Here is a 27993-nt window from a genome sequence, read left to right on the forward strand (position 1 = left end):
AAGGATTAAAGGAGAGAAAAGGCAGCAAGAACGAGGGATAAAAGGAGAGAAAAGGCAGCAAGAATGAGAGATCGAGGAGACAGAAGGCGACAAGGGCGAGAGATCAAGGAGAGAAAAGGCAAAAAGAGTGTGAGATCAAGGAGAGAAAAGGCAAAAAGAGCAAGAGATCAAGGAGAGAAAAGGCAAAAAGAGCGAGAGATCAAGGAGAGAAAAGGCAAAAAGAGCGAGAGATCAAGGAGAGACAAGGCAAAAAGAGCTTGTTGGATGGGCACAGCAGATGAACAACACATGAGAAACACCAGGAGAAATTAAGAATTGACAGAAGATTCAGCAAAATGTACAGAATGCAAAAAATAAATTGACAGACCCCACTGACAACCTTGAACCAAATATATAGTAATAATTGTTGATGTGAAACAAAGTGAAATGTAGGAAAATATATGACAGTTGGATACTGCATAAAATGACTACATGAAAGTGATAAATGAAAATTGAAACATACACGATGGATAATATACTGATTCCATTGGAATATCGATAATTTTATTTGCCGTTTGATAAAAATGCAATAACGTTTATTTAAAAAAAAGTATGCAGACAAATAGAAATTTGCCAGTAATACTGCAATGTTGGTATGTTGAGTTTTGGTAGTCAGTCAGCCTATCAACTGCTGTACCCCAAAGATGGTGAGTTTGCAGAAAACATTTTTCACATTTACCATCACTGGAAATGCGAGCATCTTTTTATCTTTCTATAGCGAAATTATAAAAATGAAATTGAGGCATACTTGAAAACAAAATTTCAAGTTTTAGAGCCACGAATTAGCGTAGTGATGAAATCACTGCAAATCACATCACACAACCTCTGGCCTTGATTGTAATATCACAGGAAAACACGCAATTTGACTGGGACTCAGGTCAGAGAAGAGCATCATGTGGCTTCTGACCCAGAAAGTATCAAATAAATAAATAATGTGACCTCTGTGACCAGTTGTAACCACACTAACACATTTCTTCATCAGCAGATACATCTGTTGTCCAGTGCGTTCAGCTGTTGACACAGCAGCAGCTGAGAAGGCCTACATTTCAGAACCCTTGTTGACAATTTTCGGCCGCTGTTTTGGGAAAAAGCAGTAGCCCACCTTTCTGAGGCAGTTGCTCAAGCTCACAAAAGCTGGACCCCTTCATTTTTGGGTGCTTCTGCATGAGGCACCAGAGCAGGAAAGACAGCAGAACTGAGGATTTGTCCCTGATGCACCACCCTGTAAACAACCTGCCACTCGGTGTGCAGACCCCCTTTAATTCATAACCAAAATGTAATATTTCATCAACATACATAAGAAATGCTTTCCATAATCACAGTTTATGTGTTGGCTTGCTAAATCTTTACACTCTTTCACGACCTCCACAGAGATGAACTGAAGAGTGTCCTTCCATTTCCATTACTCTAATATCATCTGCTCTGACTTCCCACAAAAAATCATTGCCATGCTCAGAAGACGTCAGAACCAGATGACAAGGCCTTCCCTTAGGCGTTGTAAGTAGGACCACATCAACCCCGCACTTAAAGAAATCGCCAGGCTCTCTGTTGATGCCAGGATCAAATTATGTTTTTGTGCTCCATCCTTACAGCATACTGTGGAAATGCTGTTAAACCTACATAAACGCACCATCCCACATAAATGCACCATCCCAACCAAAGCTCTTCCCAAAATGTTTGCTCGTTGGCTCAACCAACGATCATTCAAGAGGCTGAAACATGGAGAGAGGGACTACAAGATTTAAATAAATCTGCATAAACAGCATTGCATTAGCAAGGATTAGAATTTGTTTAACCAACCACCAACAACAGTATCAATCCCACATTTTTGTTCAAAACCTAAAACCTTGAATTGTCGATAGCCTTGTGATCCATTTTATCACCATTGTTTTTTTAATATTTACATGAGACGCCTGGCTGCATAAAATGGCCAGAAAATATTATATGTATGTGGGTAATCAATTGTTCTTTGACCTCTCACCTATGTCAAAAACTGTTCACCATCCTAGGTCCTTGTCAGCCACTCGTCAGTGGATGTCAAATAACTACCTCTAACTAAAAGCAACCAAGACTGAACTACTTTTAGCTTCACTGAAAATGCAAGCCCAGACCTCAGATCGCCAGTAGCACCCAGCTCACCACCTCAGCCCCCCAATATTATCTGCCACAGTTGAGAATAGTGCCATTTATTAGATCTCAGACCTTTGTCTTGATTTTCAGACGCCCAAGGTCGCTAAGACCTGCATTTTTTCACCTAAACACTTTGAAGACACTGCTGGTTGTACAAGACCCCAGTGGTCAATGCTTGGATCCAGTCCCACATTGACTAAGGGTATGTTATCCTGTTACCTGCAGCCAAAAACATATTGCTTCAAAAAAACTGGTAAAAATGCTGCAGCCATGCTCATTTCTGGCCTGAAGAAATTGGATTCCATTGCCTCTTGGTTAAAAGAGCTATATGGGCCACAAGTTCACAAATAATTTTTGTAGCAATGACAATACTACATAAAGTGAGGCACATTAATATACCTGAGCTCCTGTGAAGAAAATTCTATTTCCACAAACTTATGAAACAATTAAGCTCTGAAAATAAACTCCTTCTCAATAGCCTGAAAGTCTACAAACTGACTTTTTGGAGTATTTTTGGTTGGAGCAGCTAGAATTTGGAAATATTTACCAACCTTTATTCACTCTCAGACTTCTTTTATACAATGCTGGAAGGCAGCATCATCCTGAGCTATGAATATTAGAATTTTAATGCTGAACATATCAGGCAAGTTTGCATTTCTGTTTTGAATATACACTTTTCCATTTTTATAGACTGGGCTGCACACAGGAGAGCTACTTATGGGTAGCTCAAGAGCTACTCGTTGGAGACACCAAATTTATCTCTTCAGTCACAATTGCTATCTTACTCTGTCCAGTGTTTTGGTTGTTTTGGCTTCCTCACACTCAAACACAACATACAGAACTTGCAAGCAACAGGGCAAGCTTTCTTCACTGACGACAGTTACAGCATAAGTAGCAATGCGAGCTCCCCTCAGACGTAAAACAGCAGCATGCACAGCAGCAGCACAAGCTCCTTCACTAGCTATAGTATGCAGGCTTTAGGAAGAATGTCAATCTAAACAAATTTTGGAAGCAACACTGTGATGAATGCAAGGTTACAAACAAGACACAAACACCTTCACACATACATCTGGCTCTAATAGTCTTCTCTCACTCCTAAAAACATGTTCATACATTGCTATGATGACTTATACTCCATCATGTGGAACTATGGAACATCTAAACCTCCCAAGAAGACGTTCATATTGTGTCTCAATCACCTTACCATAGGGCTGATGGTACAAGGTGGTGAAAAAAGAACTTCCTCAGTCCAGGAACCTTTCTTGGTGCAACAATTCCGGCAGCTGCAGTTTCATTCTTGAGCATCTAGACAAATGCTGCAACAATAATTGGATCTGGCTAGTACACAATTGGGAATAAGTATTGCTGCAAATCGGTTTAGTATACCCGTATTTTTCTGCTTTTTTGATTACCCAGTTTTGAACTTTTTACTGTGGGTGAGTCTCACAACTTATGCCTCATACACGGTAATCAAATGGTAAACAGACTGCACATGTTTGCCGCCAGCATCTGCCTAGGGAAGTTAGGGTAAGTGACACTTGGATGGTTAAACATGAACATGTTTGCACAAACATATGCACATATTTGCAGGATGCGCGTGGGAGACTGCTGTCGTGACCCGTACCTGCGCCGAAGTAGCCTGGCGAAGGAAGGACTCTGCTTGGTTAGATTTTGACCTGAGATAGGCCTTATAATACTAGTGGGCACTTATAGGTAAGGTCAGTAGGGTTTACTGCTTTATCTGCAGTGACAATGTATTGTACACATGTGGGGAAATCTGCCTTAAAGTGCACTTTCCCTTCCCTTAAGCCTACAAAGTTCCATAAGGTATGAAACTGGGGTGAAACATATGCAATCAGTTTGAATACGTAAGCTCCAAGATCCCACATGTACACTTTATGGGTAGTCCAGAATTTTCTTATTTCTATGACTCAGCGCAGGATCACAATCCAGGCCTTTTATCCCCCTTCTGGGCCAAGTTAATTACTCTGCTTCCCAGCAGCTGGAACAAGGACCTTCCCACAAAAAAAAAAAAGGAGTAATGAACAGTGATTAACTCAGCTCCTGCGGAGGAACGGGTGGGGAAGAAAATCTGCAATTGTTAATTAGCTCCCCTTTGAAGTTCTGAAGGGGGAAAAAAACAAATCGCTGGAAGTTATGTCAGTGAGAGGCAGAGCTGAGGTCCCTAAAGGAGATGTGAACAGTGTCTTGACCGCACCATCCTGAACTGTCCCGGCATACTGTGCAGAAGGGTTGGGACAGCATTGGCGGGACGATGAGGCACCCTAGGATTGGCCAGGGGTGCCTAGACTCTAGAACTTTACACTCCCCATTTGCACAAAGGAGAGAGAGAGATTTGTTTGACTAGTTGGAGTTGGACTCTGGACTTGGACTGCGACAACACCGTGGACAACTGGAAGGACAAACTCCCTGATGCATTTATGGACTAAGGACTCTGGCTACAGTTGATCCCAGGACCAGTGAGGTTGGTTCTCTTATAACTCCTAAGGACCAGTTGCGGGAAAATCTGGACTTCTGCACCCAGCAGGAGCAGATGATCACCAGAAACCAAGGAACAGAGGAAACCTAGTGCAGGGAACCAGTAAAACCAGCTCCCTTAAAAGTACATTGCTTTTAAGACCTGCTGCAGAGACTTCAGGTGTCTAGCGCTCACAAACAGGAGCAACAGGAGCCCAAGATGGTCAAAGTCAGCCAAATGTATCCCAAGATATATGCATTTGAAGATGGCCTATTTAAACATGCCAAACCCGAGCGACAAAGCATGTGGGGCTTCACGTTCTCCTGATTTCCCCTGGGGATGACCAAGTCCCAGGGGGACAAGGCATCCTCCATTAAAGAAATTGCCAGAGGGCGTGCATGGGGTCCCCTCCCCTATCTAGATTTGCCCCTGTCTCCCCTGGAGTCAACACAACCTGACTGAGGCCCAGGAAACGCCGAGTATGAGGTCCATAGGCTTCAGTACCCCCAACCCCTAGCCACAAAGATTAAAAGGGGGAGCGTGGTTAGCCCACCCCGCTACCCCCCCCCCCAAAAAAAAAATAGTGTTGGCCTCTCCCCTGCTGCCCATGTCTTAGGGGAGCAGGGCAGCCACCACCCAGTGTAGCACCCTTCCCACTGGGCAGTGAGAAGACTGCAGGCTCCCACACCAACAAGGATGGTGCCATGGCACAGGGAGACAGCCAGGTCACAAAGGAGTGGGCTTCCTGTGTGGCCCCAACGTCCTGAAGGGAGGGGGGTGTTCAGATGGGTCATGACATCCCCCTTTTCAAAAAGACAAAAAAGGGCACGAAGCCGCAAGCCAGTAAAAGAAAGTGGCTAAGCCTTTAACACAAAATTCACTTCTCCTTGAGGAAGCACATCATTATACCCTACAGGGCTTAGATGAATTCAAGAATGGTGCCTGTGGTCGCCCTAATATGTCCAGGGGCACCACCACCAGCTATTGGGGGAGGGGTGCGGGACTGCACAGTGCAGCAGCCCCACAGGGCTAACTTTTAAACTTTTAACCCTGTTTTCCACGTTTCAGGAAACCTGACCTGGGAAGACTTCTTCATTTTCAAGCACCCGCTAAGGCTGGAGCTTTTGCTTTTCAGCCGGGAATGCAGTGTCCTGTAGGGGTTAGTTCTATGGCTATATTTTATGTGGTCGGAAGGTGTATTAAAAAAAGCGCACGGTCTGCATCCGCAGCCCCTGTAACCCTGCAAAGAGGACTTTGTGGGATTCTGAAATCCGTGACCAGAGTAGCCCCCACTCACCTGTGGACCAAGGACTTGACTGGACTTCAGCCCCGTGGACAGCACAGCATTCAGAGCATCTTTGAGCCTGCATCCCTCAGCATCAGGGCCACTCCATTATGGTCTATGGAGATCATCATGTAAAGCTAGGGTTGCCAACATTTTCTGTAGTGAGAGCTACTTCAGATCAGTGAAAATCATCATGAACTACTGAAGGCTAAACAATTATTCTATTATTACCAGACACCACTGCGCCCAGCTTCTCTGACTTTAACCCTAATGTCCGTAGAGCCAGATACTGTCGCTTGAATAAAATACTTTGATTGTTGGCACTGACATGGCTGCCATGTGTGCAGTGAGAGCGTGGCCTTTAAGGATGTATGAACATTTGTGCGTATGAATTGGATATATGTGTATGGGTAACTGAGAGCCTGTGTCATATGTACCTGTGGTACAGGACATTAATTTTGACACATGTGGCACTGTTGCATATATATACACAAACATGCAACAATTATTTTTAATGTGAGGAACTTAAAGTGCAAAAATGTTCAGAATGTGGAATATTGTTCTTCACTTTAAGTTCCTCCCATTTAAATATTCTCAGATTTACACAAATACTATTTTTCAGTTATAAATATGGTGCAGTGTTCTACTGGCCACTGGGCATAAGAGACCTGTTTTTTTTTAATAAATGCAACACTTTGGGAAACAACTTGAGAAAATTAAAGTGAAAAGTTAACTTAATCATAAGGTAACTTTTCTTTTTAAATTTCTCTGACTTAAAAGCTTTGAGAAACCTCATTCTGTTCTCACCTCCAATTCTGAGTTGACAAGGGTTTTTATTCAAGAGTTAAATACTTTAGTGCTTAAGTTGTTCACCTCTGTGCTCTGGGTCATAAATCTGACTCAAGCACTGCTCCTTAACAGGCCCTACTATCTCTACAGCCTCAAGATAATGATGTAAAAAGAACAACAGACTTCCCTTAGGTTTAAAAGGAAAAATGGGACCCTGTGTTTATTTAAAATGAATGTAAGCCTGTGAGCTACTCTGAAGGGGTCTGGGAGCTATTGGTAGCTCGCGATCAACTGGTTGGGGACACCTGCCGTAAAGTTTGGACCTTGCTCTAAAAACGCTCTGGTGGCCAGGTACCTGTCCAAAGTATGCTCTCTGGCCCCCTGGGCCTCTGTCCTGCTGGACTTGGTCACCCAACTCAGGTTGGAGTTGCCAAACTAACTTTCCAAACTTTTCGAAAGTTCCAAAGTTTTTGTCGACCAATGCTTGTTTGCGGTTGATGCTAAAATTATTTATTCCTTTAAAAATCTATATCTCCAGAACCCTCTGGTGGATTTGATAATCAAGCTTGCTGAGGATATATAAAATTCCACTCAATGTTCTAACCTGGTGTCTTGTTTCTTTTGTGTTGTGTGACTTTCTTATTCTGTTGTTTGGTGTTATATGCTTAACACATTGCTTCTTTGCTAAGCCTTAATGCTTGCAGCCACAGCTACCCAGAGTTGAGCTCAAGGTTGAGTAAATGTACCTGACTGGACCCAAGACAGTATTTTAAGTGTAGCGCATGGTAGGGCTGCCCAGCCATACCATAGAGCACACCCCAAATCCATTGTGGGGTCAATGTAAATGATGTAATAATGCAGGCAAAAGTAAGGACTTTGTGAAACTTCACAGACCATGCTAATGTTAGGCAGGTGCTCCACTGAGCAACCTGAGCCTAACGAATACTCTCACTCAAGTCACACACAGCTTACAACCTTTTCGGGCACCCCATCAATTAAACACCCTCAGGCATTGCACTCACACTGGACCCACACACACAAACTTGAAGACCCTTTGCGCCCCCCCATAGTGCCCGTCCCACCTCAACCACCAGCAGTGCCCCCACACCAGTCTGAGGCTGACCTACAGGCTCACCACGCTCTCGCATATCTTCCCCGGTTATTCTTACACTCGCATCTATCTGCCTTTGAAAAGGAACATATAATGGACTGGCAGAAAGGGTATGAAAGGAGAAGTAGTGAGGTGTCTGTGGCCTGTGAGCAACAGTTACATGCTGTATGTGGGCTGCATTGCATACTTACTTCTGCATTTCAGTCAGCGTTCGCCTGTAACAATCCGGAAATATATATTTAAAAAATGCCAGCAATGATGGCATCCAAAATTAACACACAAACTAAAGCCCTCATACAGTTCGGTGGATAAAGCAGGTAACATATTCATCTAGAACATTTAACCTGATATCTTGGGTTGTGTTAAAATTTGAAAACAGGCTGTTACCAACGACCATCAAATTATAGTTCTATAATTAAATCAGCAATCTAGTAGTTGTTTGTTAGACCAAAACTGGGATATGGTTTGTACTTGCACCCGTCGCCAACAATAAGGTGACATCACAAACTTCTCAAAAGCAAATATAAGGAGAGTCAAGCACATTATCCATACTGCTATTTACACAGGGAAAAGTAATGAGACAAAGAAAGAACTTCAGACAACAAGAGTCGAAAATAAATGCTACAAAACGACACTGAACCACTCTAGTTACATGCTTAGCCATAGTAAACACATTAGAACATTAGGAGTGTGAGGTAGTCCTTTTTGTGATTAACAGGAGTAATCATGTAATCAATAAGGATGGAGCTGTCCATTATCTCTGGCGCCTTGAAGGGCATCTTGTATCCTGTAATTACAGAACGCAGGGGCACAGCTTGTGGCACCCATGCTCCTCAGAGCATATAATGGAAAGATGGAAACATTACTGGCGGAAAAACGTTTGGTCTGTGAAACTTTTGCCATGGTATTGACTACTGAAGCTCCCGTCATTGTTTTCACTGGCTGAGCATGAAAGCATGAGCACAGGGAACAGTATTTGGCTGCAAAACATTCCCAACTCCCACCAAAGGGCAGGCTCCAGCGACCTTACCAGAGACATGCTGACACTTTACTGGGTGAGTGTCTGTCTTGGTGCAGCAGCAACGGAGCCTGAGGCATCAGGGATCGGTGCAGTAGACTTTTCCAAGACAGGCTCACTTTGGCTGAATTAGGCTCCTTAGCAGCTTCTTTGGCACAGTCCGGCACACAATGACCTATGGATTGTAACTGCATCATCTCCCATCAGTAGTGTCTGTAGTAAGCTGGGTTCTGGTTGTAGTATGCCCTACTTTCTTTGCCTGGTGTCAGTGTGTTTAGATTGTAGTGCACTGGGATCCTGCTAATTAGGACCCCAATCTCTGTGCGCTCTCCTCTGAATTTGGTTGCTGGGTAAACATTTTACACCCACAATTGGCATACTGGTGCAGTCCCTAGTATATGGTACTTAGGTACTCAGAGCATTGGTACACCAGGGGGCCCCTGTGGGTTGCAGCATGTATTGCGCCACCCATGGGGGCATATTCAAACTGTGTCTGCAGGCCTACCATTGTAGCCTGCGTGAAATGGGGCATGCGCCTTTCACTTCAGATACAAGGCTTGCGCCTTATATCATGGTCACTGCACGTAGACACTGTAAGTCACGCCTCTGGTAGGCCCTTCAGCCCAAGGGCAGGGTGCATGTTCCTAAGTGTGAAGATACCCCTGCATGTTCAGAGTACCCCTACAGACCCCAGACTCCATTCCATGGGCTTTCTAAGTGCGGGGAAGCCATCTTAAGGTATGTAGTGGACACTGGTCAATACGAGTGGTCCAACTACATAATGGCATCTCCGAACCTAGGCATGTTTGGTATCAAACATGTTGTAATCATGCAACTACACCTATTCCAGTACTAGCTGCATGATCCCATGTACTCTGGGGGTTCCTTAGAGGCTCCAGGATTCCAGTTGCCTGTTCTGGCCTACAGGGTCACTGCTAAAAGAGACCTTGCTCCACCTCCAGATGGAGGAGCCATTCATGGTCGACCATGTATTGACGGCTGTTTGTCTGCTCTGGGATTCAGAAAGCCAACCAGATGTTGAGCCATCAGACATATGCCTTGACATTCCAGCCATGTCCAGAGACGCAGGGCCTTTTGCCAAAGGGTCCACGATCCCACCCCTCTCTGCTTGTTGCAGTACCACATGGTGGTGGCGTTGTCCGTGAACACCTGCACCACTTTCCCTTTGAGAGAGGGAAGGAATGCCTTTAATGCAAGCCTGATGGCCCTGAACTCCAGAAGGTTGATGTGGACCCCGGACTCTCCTAAAAACCAGACGCCTCTGATCTCTGACTCTCCCATGCAGTAGGCCCATTCCAGGAGTGATGCATCTGTCACTGCTGTCTGATCTGGTCTGGTCGGGGAAGGAAGAGGGATCTGCCTCAGACCGAATCTTGGTTTGTTAGCCACCACTGCAGATCTTGCACAGTTCCATCAGAGATCTGGACCATGTCGGAGAGATTCCCCTGATGCTGCACCCACTGGAGCTTCAGGTCCCACTGGAGAGCCCGCATATGCCATCTGGCAAACCAAGGATAAAGGCTGAAACATCGGTATCATAGCATGAATATCCTGGACTTGCCGCTCGGGAGGATAGGACGAAAACTGCACTGTGTCCAGAACAGCTCCAATGAAAAGGCGTATCTGAGAGGGAGTCAGGTGTGACTTTGGCACGTTTATAGTGATTCCCAGCAAATGCAGGAGGTTTACCGTATACTGGAGGTGGGAGGTGACAGCCTGGGACGAGCCCGTCTGCAATAGCCAGTTGTCGAAGTAGTAGAAGACTAAAACCCCTAGCCGGCGAAGATGAGACATGACCACCACCATCACTTTTGTGAACACCCGAGAGGCACTAGTAAGGCTGAAGGGGAGCACAGTGAACTGAAAGTGCTTGTGTCCTACCACGAACCATAAGTAACGTCTGTGGGCAGGCAGGATGGGAATATGAAAATAGATGTCCTGCAAGTCCAACACTACCATCCAGTCTCCAGGGTAGAGAAGACCTGAGCCAGAGTTAGCATTTTGAACTTCTCTTTCCTGAGGAAGAGATTGAGGGCCTGGAGATCTGGAATAGGACGAAGGCTCTTGTCCTTTTTGGGCACCAGAAAGTAGCAGGAATAACAACCATGACCTACTTCTGGCACAGGGATCCACTTAAAGGCTCCCTTGGCCAAGAGAGCCATAGCCTCCTTACGAAGAAGTACCAAATGATCCTTCATCTTCTGATCGTAGGATGGTGGCATGGTAGGAGTGGTAGTCTCAAAAGGGAGGGAGTAGCCCCTTTGGACTATTTGCAAAACCCACCTGTCCATCGTGATGGACTCCCAGTGTGGCAGGTGAACGTGGATCCTGCCTTAGACTGGTCAGAGGCAGGAGGACAGACTGGGAAGGTTTGGAGGCTGCAGTGGTGGGGGGGAAGAAGAGGGGACACAAGGGGGGTCTGGGCCGACCGCTTGCTCCCTGATCCAGAGGGACGTTGGATCCTGCATCCTCGGCCAACGCTGAGGTTGGGCAGCATGCGCAGCACACTGGCTGGAGGGAAATGGACACGGCTGGACGCCCCTTCCGTAGCCATAAAAGGGGCAAAAAGCAAACTGAGGGAGGGCGAGGAGCAGCTGCAAGGCCAAGGGTCCCAGCCATAACCCAGGACTCCTTAACGTGCCGAGTCCGCTTTATCTCCGAAGAGATGACCGGTGCCATCAAAAGGCATGTCCATAAACGATTGATGGATACCTCCCAAAAAGCCAGACGTCCTTAACCAACTGTGGCACTGAAGGGCCACTGTCAATGCAACCAATCTACCCAGTGAGTCGGTGGTGTCCAGTCCACATTGAATCGTGAACTTGGCTGCATCTCACCCGTCAGCAACAGCTTGGGAGAGAACGGCCTGGGCCTCCTCCGGGACCTATGGCAGCACCTGCGTGACCATATCCCATAAAGTATGGGTGTAACAGCCCAAAAGGCATGCGGTGTTCACGGACTGCAATGCCAGACTGGAGGAAGAGAACATTTTCTTCACAGTCTTTTTGATTCCCTGTCCAGGGGTGAGGAAGGGGATGCGCCTGAAGAGGAAGAAGCCTGAATGACTAAGCCGTCAGGTGTAGAGTGTTAGGTCAGGAATTTAGGGTTGTTAGGAGCAGGCCTATGGCAGCAGGCGATTGTCCTGTTGACAGGGGCCCCTGTGCTGGTTTGGGACCATGAGCTGAGCAGGACATCAGTGAGGGCCTCATTGAAGGGCAATACAGGAATCAGATGTGGAAGCCCCAGGCTGCAGCACCTCAGTCAGGAGGTTAGTCCTGACTGCCACTGAAGCCAGCTCAAGGCCCAGGACCTCAGTTGCTCTTCGCACCACCATCGAGTAGGAGGCTCCCTCCTCTGTAGCCATGGTAGGGGGAGAAAGCATGTCAGAGTCAGGGAAGGTACCCAACCCACTGTCTTCACCCAATTCCTGGGCCCAGACTACATAAGGGTCTTCAAGCTGGTATTCTAGAGGGTCCAGCGACCCCTCCATACTCTCACCATACCCATAGGTATAAGGGTTAGGATCCAACCTGGGGAGAAATGTCCCTGTCGAAGTCAGAATCAGCATTGGGCGACATTGTTCCTGCTCTGGGTCAGAAAGTATGGGATCGACATCGATTATGGGCCCAACTGACGTCTGGAGCATAGACTTCTGCAACGGCGCCAGTGAAGGTGGCAATGGCATGACCGGCATCAGCTTGGATCTGGAAACGGATCCTGGGGTGCCCTCAGAATCCACCAGCGTGGAGCATGAGGGGACCCTGCTGACCCTACTGGGCCCACAGGCGTCACAGGAAGGTCGGTCTGCCCAAATATGAGGCTCATGGCCTCATAAAACTCCCTGAGTTGGGCAGGGGTGGCTCCCAAAAACTCGGGGAGGCATGGAACCGACCCAGAAGCACGCTTGGAAGTCAGAGGCCTAGAAGGACAATGCTCCTCCTGCGTCACATTGACCTAGCAACAGAGTTGAACTCTTGTTCTTCTTCTACTTCTTTTTCTTTTGACCAGAATGTCCGATGATTTAGAGTGGGACAAGGATGAGTGGTGATGGCTCCGCGAATGGTCTTGTGACCTTCCTCTCGAGCGAGACCGGGAGCGACGCAGAGCCGACTGCCAGGCCACTATGAGCTTCAGGGACTGCTCCCTCAAAGACTTCGGGTTTATGGCCCAACAGTCAGAGCATGACTTCAGGTTGTGGCCGCATTCCAGACACCACAAGCACATAAGATGCGGATCCGTCACCGACATCATACAGTGACAGGAGTCAGAAGGCTTGAATCTGGTCTTACGGCGGAACATCTTGATGCACCAAGAATGTAAAAAAAGTTCTACAAAAGGGACAGAAAGTCAGTCAAAAAGCGACTGAGAGTAGCTCTTCTCCGAATCTGTGCGTAGGCTGGCGCGGAAACAAAAAGAACTGATGTCAGTGCACCGGGGTGGAGCTTATATATGACCGTGACATCATCACAGCAATCACAACACCAACGACTGATGTGGAGTCTACCACCGCCACGGAGGGAGCGCAAGGGTACTGCTTGAAGAAAATCTCTGGATCCATTCTGAAGTCTGGGGGAAATTCTAAGGTAAGGAATGTGCAACGAGAAGTCCCTATCAGATATAAAGAAACCTTTATTTTTGCAACACCTGGTGTGGTTCTTTCTTGTGATTGGTTATTGGCCGACTACTGTGGCATTGCAAGTGCTTTACACTCTGCTTTAGCTGCTCACCACAACTACCCCTAGAGAGCTTTTGCTATCTGAACACCTAAACACTATCACTATGGGTTTCCTGGACTCAGTATAGTCTGCCACACCATGGGGCACATCATAAACTGAGCTAGCCTCCTACAGTGTCACACTGCTTACCTACTATAATTTACTCTGAAGCATGTGGTTGTGAGTAGAGACTCACATCCCTGATCTACTGGGTAATCATTTACAATTCTCAACTCCAGTCATTCTCTTTGTCAGTCATACACTATTGTTTTATAAGCCTAATCATTTTAGTTCTCAATCAGTTCATCTCAATACAAGCCAAGATGCAGAAACAAAAGCACTGTATAAGTACAACTTTGGTCCTAATGACAACCTCAAAACACTAGTCACACTGGCCATGTAACAGACACAAACTCATCCATTCAAGCACTCCCACTGAGCAGCATGCCAACCAACGGAAAAAATACGCTTTATTGACTCACCGGTGCTTTATAAAATCAACAACAATAGAATGAAACAAGCTACAAAACGGTATTGTCCAGCATGGTCTCAGTCCTGCCATGTGGTTTTGGTGCTGAAACCGAACCCCTTGTAGATAGATTTTAAAAGTTGGTGAAATTCACAGATGGGTTTGATACACTGTAAGCCACGGAATTCCACAACTTTAATAGATTTCCATGCATATACCTATTCCATCTAACCCTACTTGTATAAAAATCTTTGTGAACCAGCCCTTAAAATATTAACCATTCAAATACAAAGTAAGCAGGCATGCCTAGTGACATTTCTGAAAGATTAGATTAGCTGATAACAACCACAGGTTTACAGTAGGGTAATCCCAAGAACCAACTCCCACAACAGACAAAATGAGACATTGTCTTCAGCTTCTGAAAATGGGAACTCACAGGTCAGTGTGACTGTTCACTCTGTCCTCTCTGAAACAATATGTTCCTGGGACAAATAGGCAGCCTGGCCGAGATGCATGGCTCAGGAGGCCAACAAGACCAGCCTAAATTGTTGCCAGATCTCAGAGAGAACCAATGGACATAGCACGGAACAGGGATTTTATGGAAAGCCCTTCGCAAGGAGAAGAATAATAATCCAAGGCAGCTCTCATAAGAGCTTTTGAGGATTTAGGGACCCTTACCTTAAAGGCGAGAGGTAATCAAAGCCTTGGCAAAATATAATATCACAGTTTCCTCAGCAGATGCAACTCAAACATGGTATACTTGTCCAGAGTTTTCATGACAGACTCATAGTCAAGGCAAAAAGTAAGTAAAGCAATCTGCCATATGCAACCAGAGTAGGAGTGATATTGTCAGTAGCATCTATGTCATATTCGAGATTCAATTTAAGGCAATCATCCAGTTTTTGCTTGCCCAGACAGACTATAACACACTTGATGTCTTCAGTAGAAGACACCCTATAATATAATTGAGGTAATCCGAATACAGGTGAATCTGAATGTCCATGGAGTTGCGAAACACTCCCAGCAGCGCAAAAGAAACATTGCATTTAAAGTTCTGAGAAGATTTTACAGCACCAAAACAATGGCTTACCCCCCCTCCCCCCATTCTGTACATCTGTGGTTCTGCAGATGTAATGTCTGGCACAATATGTTCCACTGTTTGTGCCCCTGTAGATGAAATGCCCATTTGATGTACTTTGATCCATAATTTGTGGCACAGCACATGAAATGCACATCTGATAAAATGTGGACCTCTAATGAAGATGGCCAGGACAAGATACGTCTTATTCCACTAGGCATTTCCCTGGTGGGCTGGACCCCATGGAGGCAGATTTTGATAGCCAAGAGTTGCTCCTGGACATTTTCCACATCTTCCCGATGTTAATTGCAGCAGAGAGAGAAAAAGAGGGGGAAGTAGAAGAAGAAGGGATCAGAGAGGAAGAAGAAAGATAGATTGGATGGATGGAAAAAGAGAGATTGTGTGAACAGACAGAGTGCGGGTTCTTTGAGCATTTCTGCCAGGGTTGCTTTTGGTTCCCTAATCCGGCCCTGCAGAATCTTACAGGGCAGAATTTTCCATCAAAATGCAAAAGTGTAAGATACTCCATAGCTTAGAGTGTTAATCGCACATATTTTTGTTACATTATCAGACTGCAACAAAGGTAATATGAAAAATTAGATTTCTTCTTCTTTCTATCTTGATTACAAAATTTGTTTACATAAAAACAGTTAACTCAAGTTTCGCCTTAGGAGCAATTGAGCCAATTTGTTCTTTAAGGCTGAAAAGTTAGTTATACACACGATAGTGCAAGGGTTTGTTAACAATACAATGAAGGTAAAACATTTTTTTCGTGAAATATCTTACATAGTGCGGTTTACAAAAAGTGACACAAAATGTGAGAGACATATGAGATTGTAGATATATGTAGCTGAGGTAATTTAAAAGTTTAAGTTTGTTAAATGCGTGCTTGGCTAAAGAAAAGTATAGTTGTAAACTATGTAAAAAATGATAGAGCAATATTATATACAAGAGAAAAAAAGTGGAGATAAGAGTAAAAAAATATCAAAATTGTTGTCATTGTTCATATGAGACAACTGCAATACCATTTGCTCTGTCAAAGTGAAGGCTGGTATAAGTCATAGTCAAAGTAAGACCCACAGTCTGAGAAACCAGAAAGGGAGTGAAAAGACTTACCAAAGTAGCATGGACCTGTAATTACAGCTTGGGGTTAAAGCTTTGTGGGGAAAGAGAGCACTATCCCTGAGCATGAGCCCCATAATGGGGTAGAGGGCAGCAGGAAGCATTAAGGCAGCATAGGATGGAGTAAGATGTGGTTGGAAGTTAGTGGAGATATTTTGGGGTCTAGGGTGACTGGTGGTTAAAGCTGTATAGGGAGAAGGATAACTATCCATGAGGACAATTATCGAGGCACAATGAGCAAGGGACGAGGTCTGGGCATAACTTCATACATAGGGTATCACGCTGTGCCAATAGACTCAAGCTATATCTCACTGACTAGGCCTAAATAGGCCAAAACCGTTCTGAGGTTGGTTGTTTTCCTGTTCAGAAGGGACCTGGCTTTGTGATTCTGGCTGGACTGTCCCTATTAGAGCAGGACAGAGAATGATTTGCCTATGGTTGGTTCCTGTTTGAGGTCACATGGCTAAAAGAAAAAGATGGACTAGGATGAGGCTCTGAGTAACTACCACTGACTAAGATAAATTCAAGCATTCCACCCATCACTTTTTTGTTTTCCTTAATATGATACCCTAAGTGCAATGGCAATGCCCAGATCTGGCATGGGACACAAACTACACCTCACTGAAGAGGCGAGGACGAGTCTGGCATTGCTTGTGTTCCCATTCAGTGGGGACTGGTTCTACTAGACCAGGGCCAAGGCTGATTTGGATGTGGCTGGTTCCTTTCAGAGGTGGCATAAAAATGGTGAACTGGGATGTGTCCCAATAACTAGCAGTGCCTGAAATGAACAAGAGCACTTCTTTCATCACCTGGTAGTTGCAGCAGATGCCTTAAGTCAATGGGTATGCTCAGATGTTGGTTCTGTGCTCACTGTGCCACAAGATCTGAGCTATCCCTCACATATGAGGCCTTAGTAAGCTGAAAACACTACGGGGGTTACTTGTGTTCCTGACTGCAGTGGACCTGGCATGGAAGTTCAGACTTGACTGTTCCTATGGGAGCCGGAACAAGACTGAACTGCATATTGCTAGTCAGTCTAGAGTGGCACAATAGGCGAAAAACAATGTTCTGGAATGCGGCCCCAAACAATTGTCAGGAGCTTAAATTAATGCAAGCATTACTTACATCACCTTGTTGTTACAGTAGGCACCCTAAGTGCAGTGAGCATTCCCAGGTGTGGGTCCCATGTTCACTGTGCTACAAGGCTGTGAATACCTCAATGATGAGGCGTCAAGAGGCCAAAACTTATCTAGGGTTGCTGGTGTTACTATCTGGACAAGACTGGCTTGGCAGTTCATGTTGGATTGTTCCTACTGGATCAATACCAATCGTGATTTGTATAATGCTGTCTGCCTAGAGCAGCACAGTGGGAGACACAAAATGGTTTGGAATGCAACCCCAGATTATCACCAGTGCCTGAGATGAATTCAAGCATTCCTTCCATTATCTTGTCCTTGCTGCAGTACATATCTGAATCAGATAAATCAAATTTATTAAGCTTAATCATTAACCAGCATGTTCTACCAAGATTCGTCTGGTGCGCCAAACAAAGTCTGAAATCCAGGAAATCCTCTGTACATCTGAACCATGTTTTCACAGTAATTTACAGATGTGGCAATTCCTAGTTCAGCTAACCAGTTGTATCCACTCTTCTCCAAATACCTCAATGCATCCAAACCCCTTACCAGCTCTTTGTAAATGTCAGTAGCTTTCTATTTTAAAGCCTCTCCAGAAATTCTCTTACCCAATATTAGAAAACTTAACGGCTCCTTATAGACAATGGAGAGGCAGTGGGCTACAAGTACTGGTAAAGAAGCACTACTTTTAACATTACAAACACGGTTTCTCCTTCTACCCTGCTTCTCCATGTGAAAAGCTGAGGGAAATGAAGAGGTGAGAGGCACTGGGCAATAAAAAACTTCAAGCATTCCTTCCCCTTCCTTCAATTGTTTAAGATGCCACAAGAACAACTGAAAGACATGTGGGGTTCTCCTCCGCTCCTATGTCTCACTCTGCCTTGCCAAAGTATGAAAATCAGTTTGGCAAAGTCAAGGCAGGAATCACGGTCTGACTTCTGTCTCCTTTCGTAGCTCAGGCTCTTCATGTTTTATAATTACTGCTGCAGTTGCAAAGAGATGTTTGTTTTTAAATACCCAGTGTCTCCCCGGAGGCAGATTTTTTTTCATTAGGACATTCATCCCTCGTGAGGTTGTATGGTCTAATAGCCTTATATACCCATCACAGATGGCTGCACTGGCCAATCAAGTCCTGCTCACTAGTTCCTGCCTTCAGCTTCACTGCAGGCCGAAAATGCTAAAGCTGGCAGGTATAGCCGACTGCAGTAGATTGTAAGGTTATACCTTCAAAATCTAACATATCAACCTGAACAAGAGTTTGTGTTTGCTAATCAAAACATTTACACAGCTAATCATTTGCTAACCAATGAGTATTCATATTATTAGAATTCAAATGATTATTATTCACATTCAAACTTCTCTTTCAACCCATTTCCCTATTTACTCGTTTATTTATTTGCAGTGTTCTAAATGAAAAAATAGTTTCTAATCCCCTCAATCTTAGAACACAATTCAAGAAAAACGAACTATAAAAAAAATTACTTTTACATCCAATTTGGTTTTTCAAACAAGGGTTCGTTGGTTGAAATTTGAATCTAATGTATAATAAACATAGCATGGTCCCTCAATGCAAAGGAATTCATTGCCTCTTGTATAACTAACATAGTATGCATTTCTTAAGAGTCATTTTTGATTTACCACATTTACCCCAGACATACTATGTCAATTGTTCCTATGTCTGAGTATACTGGATATTTGATTGATGGACTGTTAAAAAACATTAAGTTACACTCCTACGAACTTTACAGTGCCAGTGGGGAAGTACTTGCAGTTGAGATTACATCTTTTACTTCTGACTTATTCTGGAATGGTTGGTACTCTGAAGGCAGAATTGGATTGTTTCTAGAAAGTTGATTTAGAATCGGTCAAAGGTATAACCAGGGAAAGATTTTAGGAAATGTAAGCTGGTAAACCAATCGTCCTAGTATAATGAAAATAATTTAGAGCAAGGACATGCTGGAAAAAGAACTAAAAATCTTTGAAAAGAAATTCAAAACAATCCCATAAGTGATGTTATTAAGGTCAAATACAGAGTTAATGTCCTGCACCGCAAGAAAACAGAAATAACTTTCTTTAGAATCTTTCTTTCTGGGAAAGTGGGGAAAAAGTTGGAAAACCACCGGTCATACAGGGTGATACAATCAGAGAAAAAGAAATGCATAGGTGGAAATCACGAACTTAGCACTCAATTTTGTATCTTATCTTCTGATGGCTAAGTTTTTCTCCTTTTCAGTTGACAAGTACCCGGTTACTTTTCTGAACCAGGACCATATACATCACATTCTTGTTAATTTTCAGCAACCTAGTTTTTGCTCTGGGTAGGGTACAGAAAATCCTCTGGTGTATAAGTAGCGGATAGGAGACAACTCAGCTTCTGTGCTTAATTGGTTTGCCGGCCGTGTGTGTCAAGGTGATCCCCCACTCTTGCTCCATTAATAAAAAACTGTTGCCAGTTAGTGTGCTGTCAACCTACTTGACTCTGCGCGAACTTCCTCAACTACTTACTTTAACTCTGGAGTCACACAGGCTCTGCCTCTCAGCTGCCAAGATCACCTTAGTCTCATTTTTGCTCTGATCAGGTACTTCAACACATTCCGTCAGCAGTACTCTGAAAATACTCACCATCATATCTATTCTGCTAACCTCTCATCACCACATAATGTTGGCTTCTCTGAAGGCCTAGAAAAGTCTGTGTATCAGAGAGCTGTCCCCACTTAAACCAAGGCAAGAACTAGAATCTTCGTACGGGGCCACCTCAACTTTAATCTTGTGCCCAGCTGCTCAACAGGAGTCTCAAAATCACCACCATCAACTTACACTGATTCCAGATACACTGACAAATCGTATTACGGTGTTTACCAGACAGCAGTGACTTTATCCACCACCATCCTTACTTAGGACTGCCTTGCTATAGAGGAAGAAGAACCCCTCATTAACTCATTTTGAGGATTCCATTGCAATCTACGCTAGAGTCAATACAAAAGCTTCATAACACTACTGCTTTCATCACTCATCCAGTAAGCAATTTAGACAGTGCTTTAGTGTGTCTAGTCACTGTTAGAGGCCACAGAGGTGAAAGTTAAAGTCTTAAGATTAGTGGAGAAAATTAATTTAACTGTCAACTAAAATATTTTTTACCAACCAGGTAGAGCCTTGTTTTCTAACTTTCTGGAGTACTGTCCATCTTGCAGTAGATTTCCTCTCCTGAAGCAGAGCCAAGAAGCTGCTTACTCAGTCAGGTGATTTTATTAATCGTCAAACTGAGTCACTCTTGAAGGGTCCAGCTAAATGTCAAATCCACCTATTCTGATAAACAGTCTTACCTCTGCGCAGCACACGGAGGAGATGGGCTTTCTCTAATGCGGTTATTCAATGGCATTCTTTCTCTTATAACTTCCTGTGACCATTAGGTTGTAATGAGCAATCTGTTGGGCCCTAAAAGCCACCAGTCAAAATAAGGCATTTTTCAGTTTTCGAACCAGTGCACTTCTACCTACATGTTAGTAGAGTGCCTGGTGAATAAAGGTTGCTGTTTGGAGGAGCACTCTAAGTGAGGATACAACCTTCAGAAGCAACACATTTCTGCCAGGATACTCAGGAAGGAAAAAAAAAAACTAGACATTCTGGCGATGCTGAAGAACATGTTACCTTGATCTCACTTCTCTCACAGGGCTTCACCTGCAGGTTAGCATGCATGCGTAACCTCACCTCTCTTACCTTGGACTCCCTGTCTGCCCTGGTCTTACGTACGTGCCCTAGTCCATCCACTGACCCTGGTGTTTAATTAGTCCCATGGTTTATCTAGGAATCACACACCTGCCCTGGTCTAACCGGCTTGTCCTTGCCTGTCTCGCACTTGCCTCCGCGAGGAATTCTTCACATACTCATCTTGGGTGTTCTTGGTTCAGTAAGGTGCTCATCTGCCCTCCCCACCCCCCGCACAGAGTCCTGCTACCCCACAACCAGTGCTTTAAATGGGCCGGTACTCTCCGGTACTGAGTACCGGCACTTTTTTATTTTGAGAGGGAGAGTACCGGCACATCTCAGGAAAAACGTAATACTTTTAATTGGAGGGTACCGGCACTTCTCAGAAACAAGCAGGTACTCCGATAGAGAGTACCTGCACTTCTATTTTTGTGGGCCACAACCCAGCACAACGTTACTAGGTTACTAGTCCCTGTTTTCCTACAAATGGTTGTTTTCGGGTGGCCTAAACCAATTGGTTCAATTACATTTGACCAAAACCAGAATTCCCAGGTTACAGTGGGTTGTTTAAAGAAAGTGCCGCGATGACAGAGACGTTATGTGGTAACGCTACCCCCGGCGCCCGCTCTCCAGGCCAGCTCCGAACCAATCGATTGCAAGCCGTAGTCCGCCCCGTTGACATCACATAAGCCCCTATCCGACCAGCCTTTCCAGTTTGCCCCTGCCTGGCCCACTCTCGTTTACTTGGTCTACCTCTCCTACTTTACGCCTCTCTTGCTAGCGGTCGCCGAATGTAACTGCACACAGATACTCCTAGCAGACGCCCTTATGACCGGCACCTCTGCTCCGGACTCAGTAGGAGTACGTGCAGCTGTACTGCCACCCACCCCTCAGCCTCCCTTCCCTCCAACCCAGCAGCGCCGCGGCCCGGCTGCGCACAGAGGTACCTACCTGCGTCCTGGGCCCTCCTGCCAGAGCTGCTCCCTTTTCAACGCGTTGAACATGAACTGCACACAGGCAGACGGCCCTCGGTGGGTTCCTCCTCACTGGACACACTTCCCCTTTGTGTATTTTTACTACCAGGCGCTGCCCGGGGGAGGTACAGGCGGTGATTATGCAAAACCTGCAGTAGGTTCGGCACTTCACAGGAATATAAACCGCAGGATACCGAGCCACACCCCTGTGCACAGCGTGGAGTGGTAGGTGCACATATGCAGCCCAGTGTGCACCTAGCAGTGCTTAATTTGTAAATAAAAACATGCCGGTGCCCAAATCTCTCCTCTTACACACGCGGCCGCTGCATGTAAATGTGCGAGCACGGAATACTGAGGCTGCGTAATTCTGAGACCATCTCGGGTCTCTTCAATCCATTTAAAGCCACTCCCTGCCACTTCAGATCACTCTTGCAGCTTCCAGCTTTCTACCTTTGTGTCGCTCTTTCGTTTCTCTTCCTCCGTCTTTCCCATATGTGTTTTTTGCTCTCCGCAAATGCTTGAGGCAGAAGATTGAGCTCCGGCCCTCAAAAATAAGTGCCTGTGCTCAGCACCGGAAACAACAAGCACAAATTAAGCACTGCCTGTGTGTTAATACCTGTACCCAATCACCGTTTTCATGGTGCACACAAGCTGGACAGTCATTTTACAACACTCCACTCCAAAAATATTCGACAGGGGATTAAAACAAGCATTTGCAATACAATAAGGCTCGCATTTACTTGTGTTAGAGTTATTGGCGTTGTAAATGCATAACTGGACTTTTCTTGCCACATAAATTAGTCAACCCTGCTGCATAATTTGGTCCTCTCTGCCACATAATTGCAGTGGCTCTGCATATAACGAAAGCACTTCCATTTACTGCAAATAATCTTGCCCTGAAGACCTTGAACATTTCTTAGATTGTTTTCAGTACTGTTTTCTTGTAATTTATTTTTAATATGGGCGATGTGTGAGGGACTGTTACTGACATTTTCAGAGAAATGTTGTGTTTGTTTCATGCAGCATCCATTAAAAAAAGGTTCTTTAAGAACAAAACATGACCTCACCTATAAGAAATGGGAGGTTGTCACTGAGGTTATCTGCAGTAATATTAGTGAGCTTCTGCTTTGTTACAAGTATTGAAACACACATCACAATCCCTGAATATTCGATTAAACACATTAAGAATTAAGAATTTGGACCAGTTTGTGCCTGTGCATTATCAGTGACATGGCCAAAGAGGGCAAGAAAGAGCTGGAACTTGATCATACATTCAATTCTGTTATGAACAGGGGCCCCCAAAATACTTAAAATGCCCCAGGTGAGCACTACGGCAAAAGTATGATAAATGTGGTTGCAAAATTGGGCTGCAGTTTTCAGTAGGTGGGACAGTATATCTTATGAAGATGGTTCTTTTACGACAGATGGGAGCTTTACATGGGGAAAAATTGAGTTATGATGGCTGACATCTCCTCGCTGCTGTTACTAAGAAGTTGACACTGGATGGGCAGCTTTTAATCAACATGACACGCAGTAATCTGTGTAAACACTTTTTCATCCCACGCTTTCAGGGGCTGAAAAACACTATTATATGGTAAGCAGGGCGCATGAGAGGGGCTTAAGGGGCAGCGAAAAGAGAGAAAAATGCAAATATATAGGTGTAGTAAGTGGGATAAAGTACATTAGTTTGTGAAATGACCAAACAGTTTTAAGTCTTTCCAAACCAAGTGTGAACATGTTTTTGCCTGTGTGTAAAAATTACTGGTAAATTCCGAAAGACACCCCACCATACATGACTGAAAGCACCTTCCCATGCCACAAAGCATGACAGGGTATATGTTTTAAAGCGACTTCAAGCTCAGCATCTATGTGAATTGTTGATGCTGGATGACTTACGGCTTAAAGTCTTTTCCAAAATCACTGTGATTATTTTGCAGTTATATATAGCACACATTCGACCAGCAGACATCGAAGTGCTTTACAGGAGCAACAATTATAACACACAAGTAAAGATTCATTTTTTGGGGGGAACGGGGAGATTAAGTGAATTGCCCAGACTCACAGGATGGTGAACCAATGCGGATGCTCAAACCTTGTGCCCCAGTTACAAAGGGAGCAGCTTTGGCACTACACCATATTTGAGACATCAGTTGACTGGGAGCGTTAATTACAGTGGGAATGCTTTGGATAGCAAGGACCAAAATAAACAAGATTAAGTGAAGCATGTGAAATGTAATCAGGAAGAACATGGTTATGTTAACACTTTTTGACTTATAATGTACTGGCAGAAAAAACCTGCAACATTTACTGTTGTAATGTGCACAGAGCAGGAAAAGGGTGCAGTACACCAGAGGCTGGCCCTAGTTGTCCCCTGGGACCTCTTTTGGCCACATAAAGCACTGTACCCTGCAATCTTGATTTCAACACATCCTCAATGACTTTCGGCTGCTGTGCTGAAAAATGAAGTGTGGTGCCTGTTTTGTGAAAATTTTACGCTTTCAGGTCATGAGGGAGGGGAGACAAGAGTAATATGAGGGTTGGAATTTTTTTTGTAACATCCCGGAAAAAGCAAACACTCGTAGAGAATGCTAGATTAAGTAAAGCATGTGAAAAGTAAACCGGAACAACATGGTTACATTAGCTGTGCGCAAGATTGCTCTGCAAATGAAAAGGGAAGCGTCACTGAATACGAGTAGGAAATGAAGAAAAAAAGTCCCCAAAGAACAGATAAACACGACAAAGAGTAATTATACAGTAGTAAGTCCCTGCTCTGAAAGAAAAAATGGAGGGTCAAAGAGGAATTGACTGACCACAAGCAAACAAGGATTTTTCAATGAAACTGAAACAAACAAATGAAATGGCTTTAAGCCCACAGAAGTAAAGTATACTAAAAGTATACAAGAGGCCGTAGGCTTACGCTTAACCTAAATAGGAAACATCTATTTAATGTTCAGGAGCAAATGAGGTCTATAAAGACTTGGTGGGCCCTACAGATTTTTCTGCAAAATATTTTCTGAAATTTTGCAAAGGGAAGCATAATGATCAAAGCCACTGAATCTCCAAATGTGCAAGTCCCACCTTTTCTCCTGCACAAAGTCCACATTTGCTCCCTTTTCATACCATGATCACATAAGTTAACTCCCTCGAACAGCCAACACTTCAAGGAGATCAGAAGATGCAGGGCCATCTTGCTTAAATAATTTCCCCCATAGCTGCCAGGTTTTCATTTTGCCGGTTTGTCACATTTCCATCTTTTCGGTGTGCTGGTGTGTGACATTTCACTGACACAATGAGTGACATTTTATTTTGAGTAAAAGGAATCATGATCAGGCAGATTTCACATTTTAGTCATTTTTATGTAATAGTCTGCAAAGTCCCTTGAAACCGCTGCATGGCACCTGCTTGAGGTGCTTATACAAAGTCACTAACAGATGTGCATTTTCTAACAGAATTGTCCTTGATAATTTTGTGGTTCCATAATAGATTTAATCAAGCTGCTGTCTAGGGTCACAGTATTACCTCACAACAATAATGGACAACTTGCTATCCTACAAAGCTGACAAGTGGCCCCATCAACAAGAAGTTAAACCTGGACTCTGTCAGTTGACATCTAGGGACATCCCACAGTAAAGCGATCAAAAACAATGAAAAGTAAAGAAAGTAATAATATGCTTCTACTCTCTTCATAACAACTATGGAATTCTGCAAATTTCATACAATGACTGGAACATGTATTTCTCTTCAGAGCCAGTGCCTAATTTGTAATAAAAAAGGTGCCGGTGCCCAAAGCTCTCTTCTGAAACATGCGGCTGCTCCAATAAAAGTGCGAGCATGGAATACTGAGGCAGCGTAATCCTGAAGCATTCTCAGGGCTCTTTAATTCCTTTACAGCCCCTCTCTGTCCTTTCAGGTCACTCTTGCAGCTTTCTGCTTGCTCCTTTTGTGATGCTTTTTCGTTTTTCTCTTCCTCCGTCTTTCCCATATGTGGCTTTCGCTCGCAGTAAATTCTTGAGGCAGAAAAATAAGCCCCGCCTCGGAAACTACCGGCTCAAATTAAGCACAGTTCTGATAACACAAGCAGGGCACAAACCAAATTTCATAAACTGCATTGAGCTAAAGTGCAACATTTCTTCAGGTACAGGGCCGTCCCTGTGTGTAATATCTTTTTAAAAGTTGTGTCCCTCCTACATCAATGAGCTCCACTTATGAATCAAATCCAATAAGTAATTTTCAAGTTTAGGCAACTGTAAGAGTAAGAATGGGGAAACGAGTTAATGTTACTTATGAACAGTCAATTTCAAATAAACTACAGATTGAACTCAACTTATTTGTGTGAAGGATTTCCAGTAGTGCGGGGATGCACAGAAAATCGTGAAATGTGTTACTATAACCCAAGTTACGTGGCACTAGGCAGGGCTGCTTCCTATAACCGCCAGGAAGACCCATTTCAGGTTGGTCTTTGTTTTTTGGCAAACAGCGAGTTTTGTTCTGGGTGTTGTATGTTCGCTTTTAACACAGCACAAATTAGCATGTAAAATGCTGTTGGCTAAAAAAAAAAAAATCTTTCTGAAAATGTAACACAATACTTTGAACCACTTTATAGTTATGCCTTCCTCAGTGACTCGTGTCTGTCAAGCTCTGAATCCCGTCCAGTTCAAGTAAGCGTTCAAAACATAGCTGTTCTGTCTCAAAAGATTTCTAGTGTGTTCCAATGCAATATCCCACTTACTTCAAACTTTCTACAAAGATCTACATGTATGGAGAAGCGAGATATTCCATGGATGGTGTGAAAATGAATTTTATGGCAAGACCGGAGGCTCTTATTATGCTTCTCGATCTTGCTTTATTTTAAATAGCAGCAGTCAAGAAACTACGTTTCCCATGAGGCTGAAGTAACAGGCAGCCAATGGGAAAGAAAAACGTATCGGCGTTGGAACCAATAGCAACACCTGAACACGGTATAAGCATTACACTTGACTGCGACCAGCCCTCTTTCTTGCTGCTCGCAGTCAAGATAAGTGTTCCAAAATTTCTTCACCTTTTCTTATCTGCGCGCTTTTTCTGAAATGTACCTATTTGCATGAACCTTTACTTTAATACTGTTCCGCTGCAGCGCGACTGTACTGTTTTATTGAAAAGACTCGCTCCGCGGTGTTTTGATCTGTCCCCACCCCCTCCCCCCCCACCTCGCGCCGGCCTTTCAAGGAACGCGAACGTTCCAACGGCCGTCTTTTTACTTCACAAGAGCTTCTGCCTCTTCAGACGACGCGCGCGTAGGCTGAAATACCTCGTTTCTCCCAGACGACCTGAATCGAGCCTCTCTGCTCGACTTCAAGCTCCCGTCTGTTCCTTCTACACCGGTAACGCCCCTGGGGGCGTGTTCTCCCAGGCCTGCCTTCCACATTTTTTCTCATGAACCCTTTCATTCCCAGTTTCACAATATGACTGATAATTCTATTAATGAAGATGAGTCTTTTAACCAAGACCTTGATAATTTTATTAGTGATTCTGTGGCTAAAGCCATTAAGAATTCAATGGGAAAAATAACAAAAAACCTTCAATCCTCTATACAGGACATGGTTTCCAAATCCTTACTGGCCCATTCTGCGGGGGAATGCAGAAAGAGAAAAATTAAGGATTTGTCTTCACAAAAAACAGATGGCGCTAGCTTGACTGATGAAACTTCTTCACCCCAGATTGAGGACAAGTCTCATCCAAGGCCTCCTTCCAAGGAGGGGAATCCTAAACTAAAATGCTCTGAAAAGATTAAACATATCTCTGCTACGCCACAAAAAATTACCATTTCCCATATTTCAGACACTGATGACGACATGGGTGATTTAGACGACCCAGATGACGACCCAGATATCTGGGGCTCCCAGTCTCAATCTTTCCCCCCCCCCCAAGAGAACATAATTTGAT

At 44.3% G+C, this 27993-nt stretch overlaps 2 protein-coding genes across 3 annotated transcripts in view; one reads left to right on the top strand and one right to left on the bottom strand.

The window, feature by feature from the left end:
• Positions 1 to 27993, bottom strand: part of UNC13D (unc-13 homolog D) — an 876342-nt gene that overhangs the window by 764329 nt on the left and 84020 nt on the right. Inside the window, exon 1 of one of the 2 annotated variants that reach the window (XM_069200184.1) lies at positions 22049 to 22134. The exons of the other annotated variant lie outside the window; for it this stretch is intronic. The gene's annotated coding sequence lies outside the window, so the exon portion shown is untranslated. Of the gene's footprint in view, positions 1 to 22048; positions 22135 to 27993 lie in introns of those variants that run through there. 2 annotated transcript variants of the gene reach the window in all.
• On the top strand, positions 64 to 27992 carry LOC138247004 (protein FAM133-like). Its single transcript, XM_069201753.1, has 2 exons — positions 64 to 246; positions 27504 to 27992. The coding sequence occupies exons 1-2, from the start codon at positions 64 to 66 to the stop codon at positions 27990 to 27992; spliced, it is 672 nt and encodes a 223-aa protein (XP_069057854.1).

This window comes from Pleurodeles waltl, chromosome 7 (genome assembly GCF_031143425.1).
Source record: "Pleurodeles waltl isolate 20211129_DDA chromosome 7, aPleWal1.hap1.20221129, whole genome shotgun sequence".
NCBI classification, from domain to species: domain Eukaryota; kingdom Metazoa; phylum Chordata; class Amphibia; order Caudata; family Salamandridae; genus Pleurodeles; species Pleurodeles waltl.

Excerpts from the sequence above, each read along its gene's own strand:
- LOC138247004 (XM_069201753.1), top strand. The coding sequence starts at position 64 with ATGAGAGATCGAGGAGACAGAAGGCGACAAGGGCGAGAGATCAAGGAG. Across the intron at positions 247-27,503 it reads AGAGATCAAGGAGAGACAAG|TTTCACAATATGACTGATAA; the intron begins GCAAAAAGAGCT and ends TTTCATTCCCAG.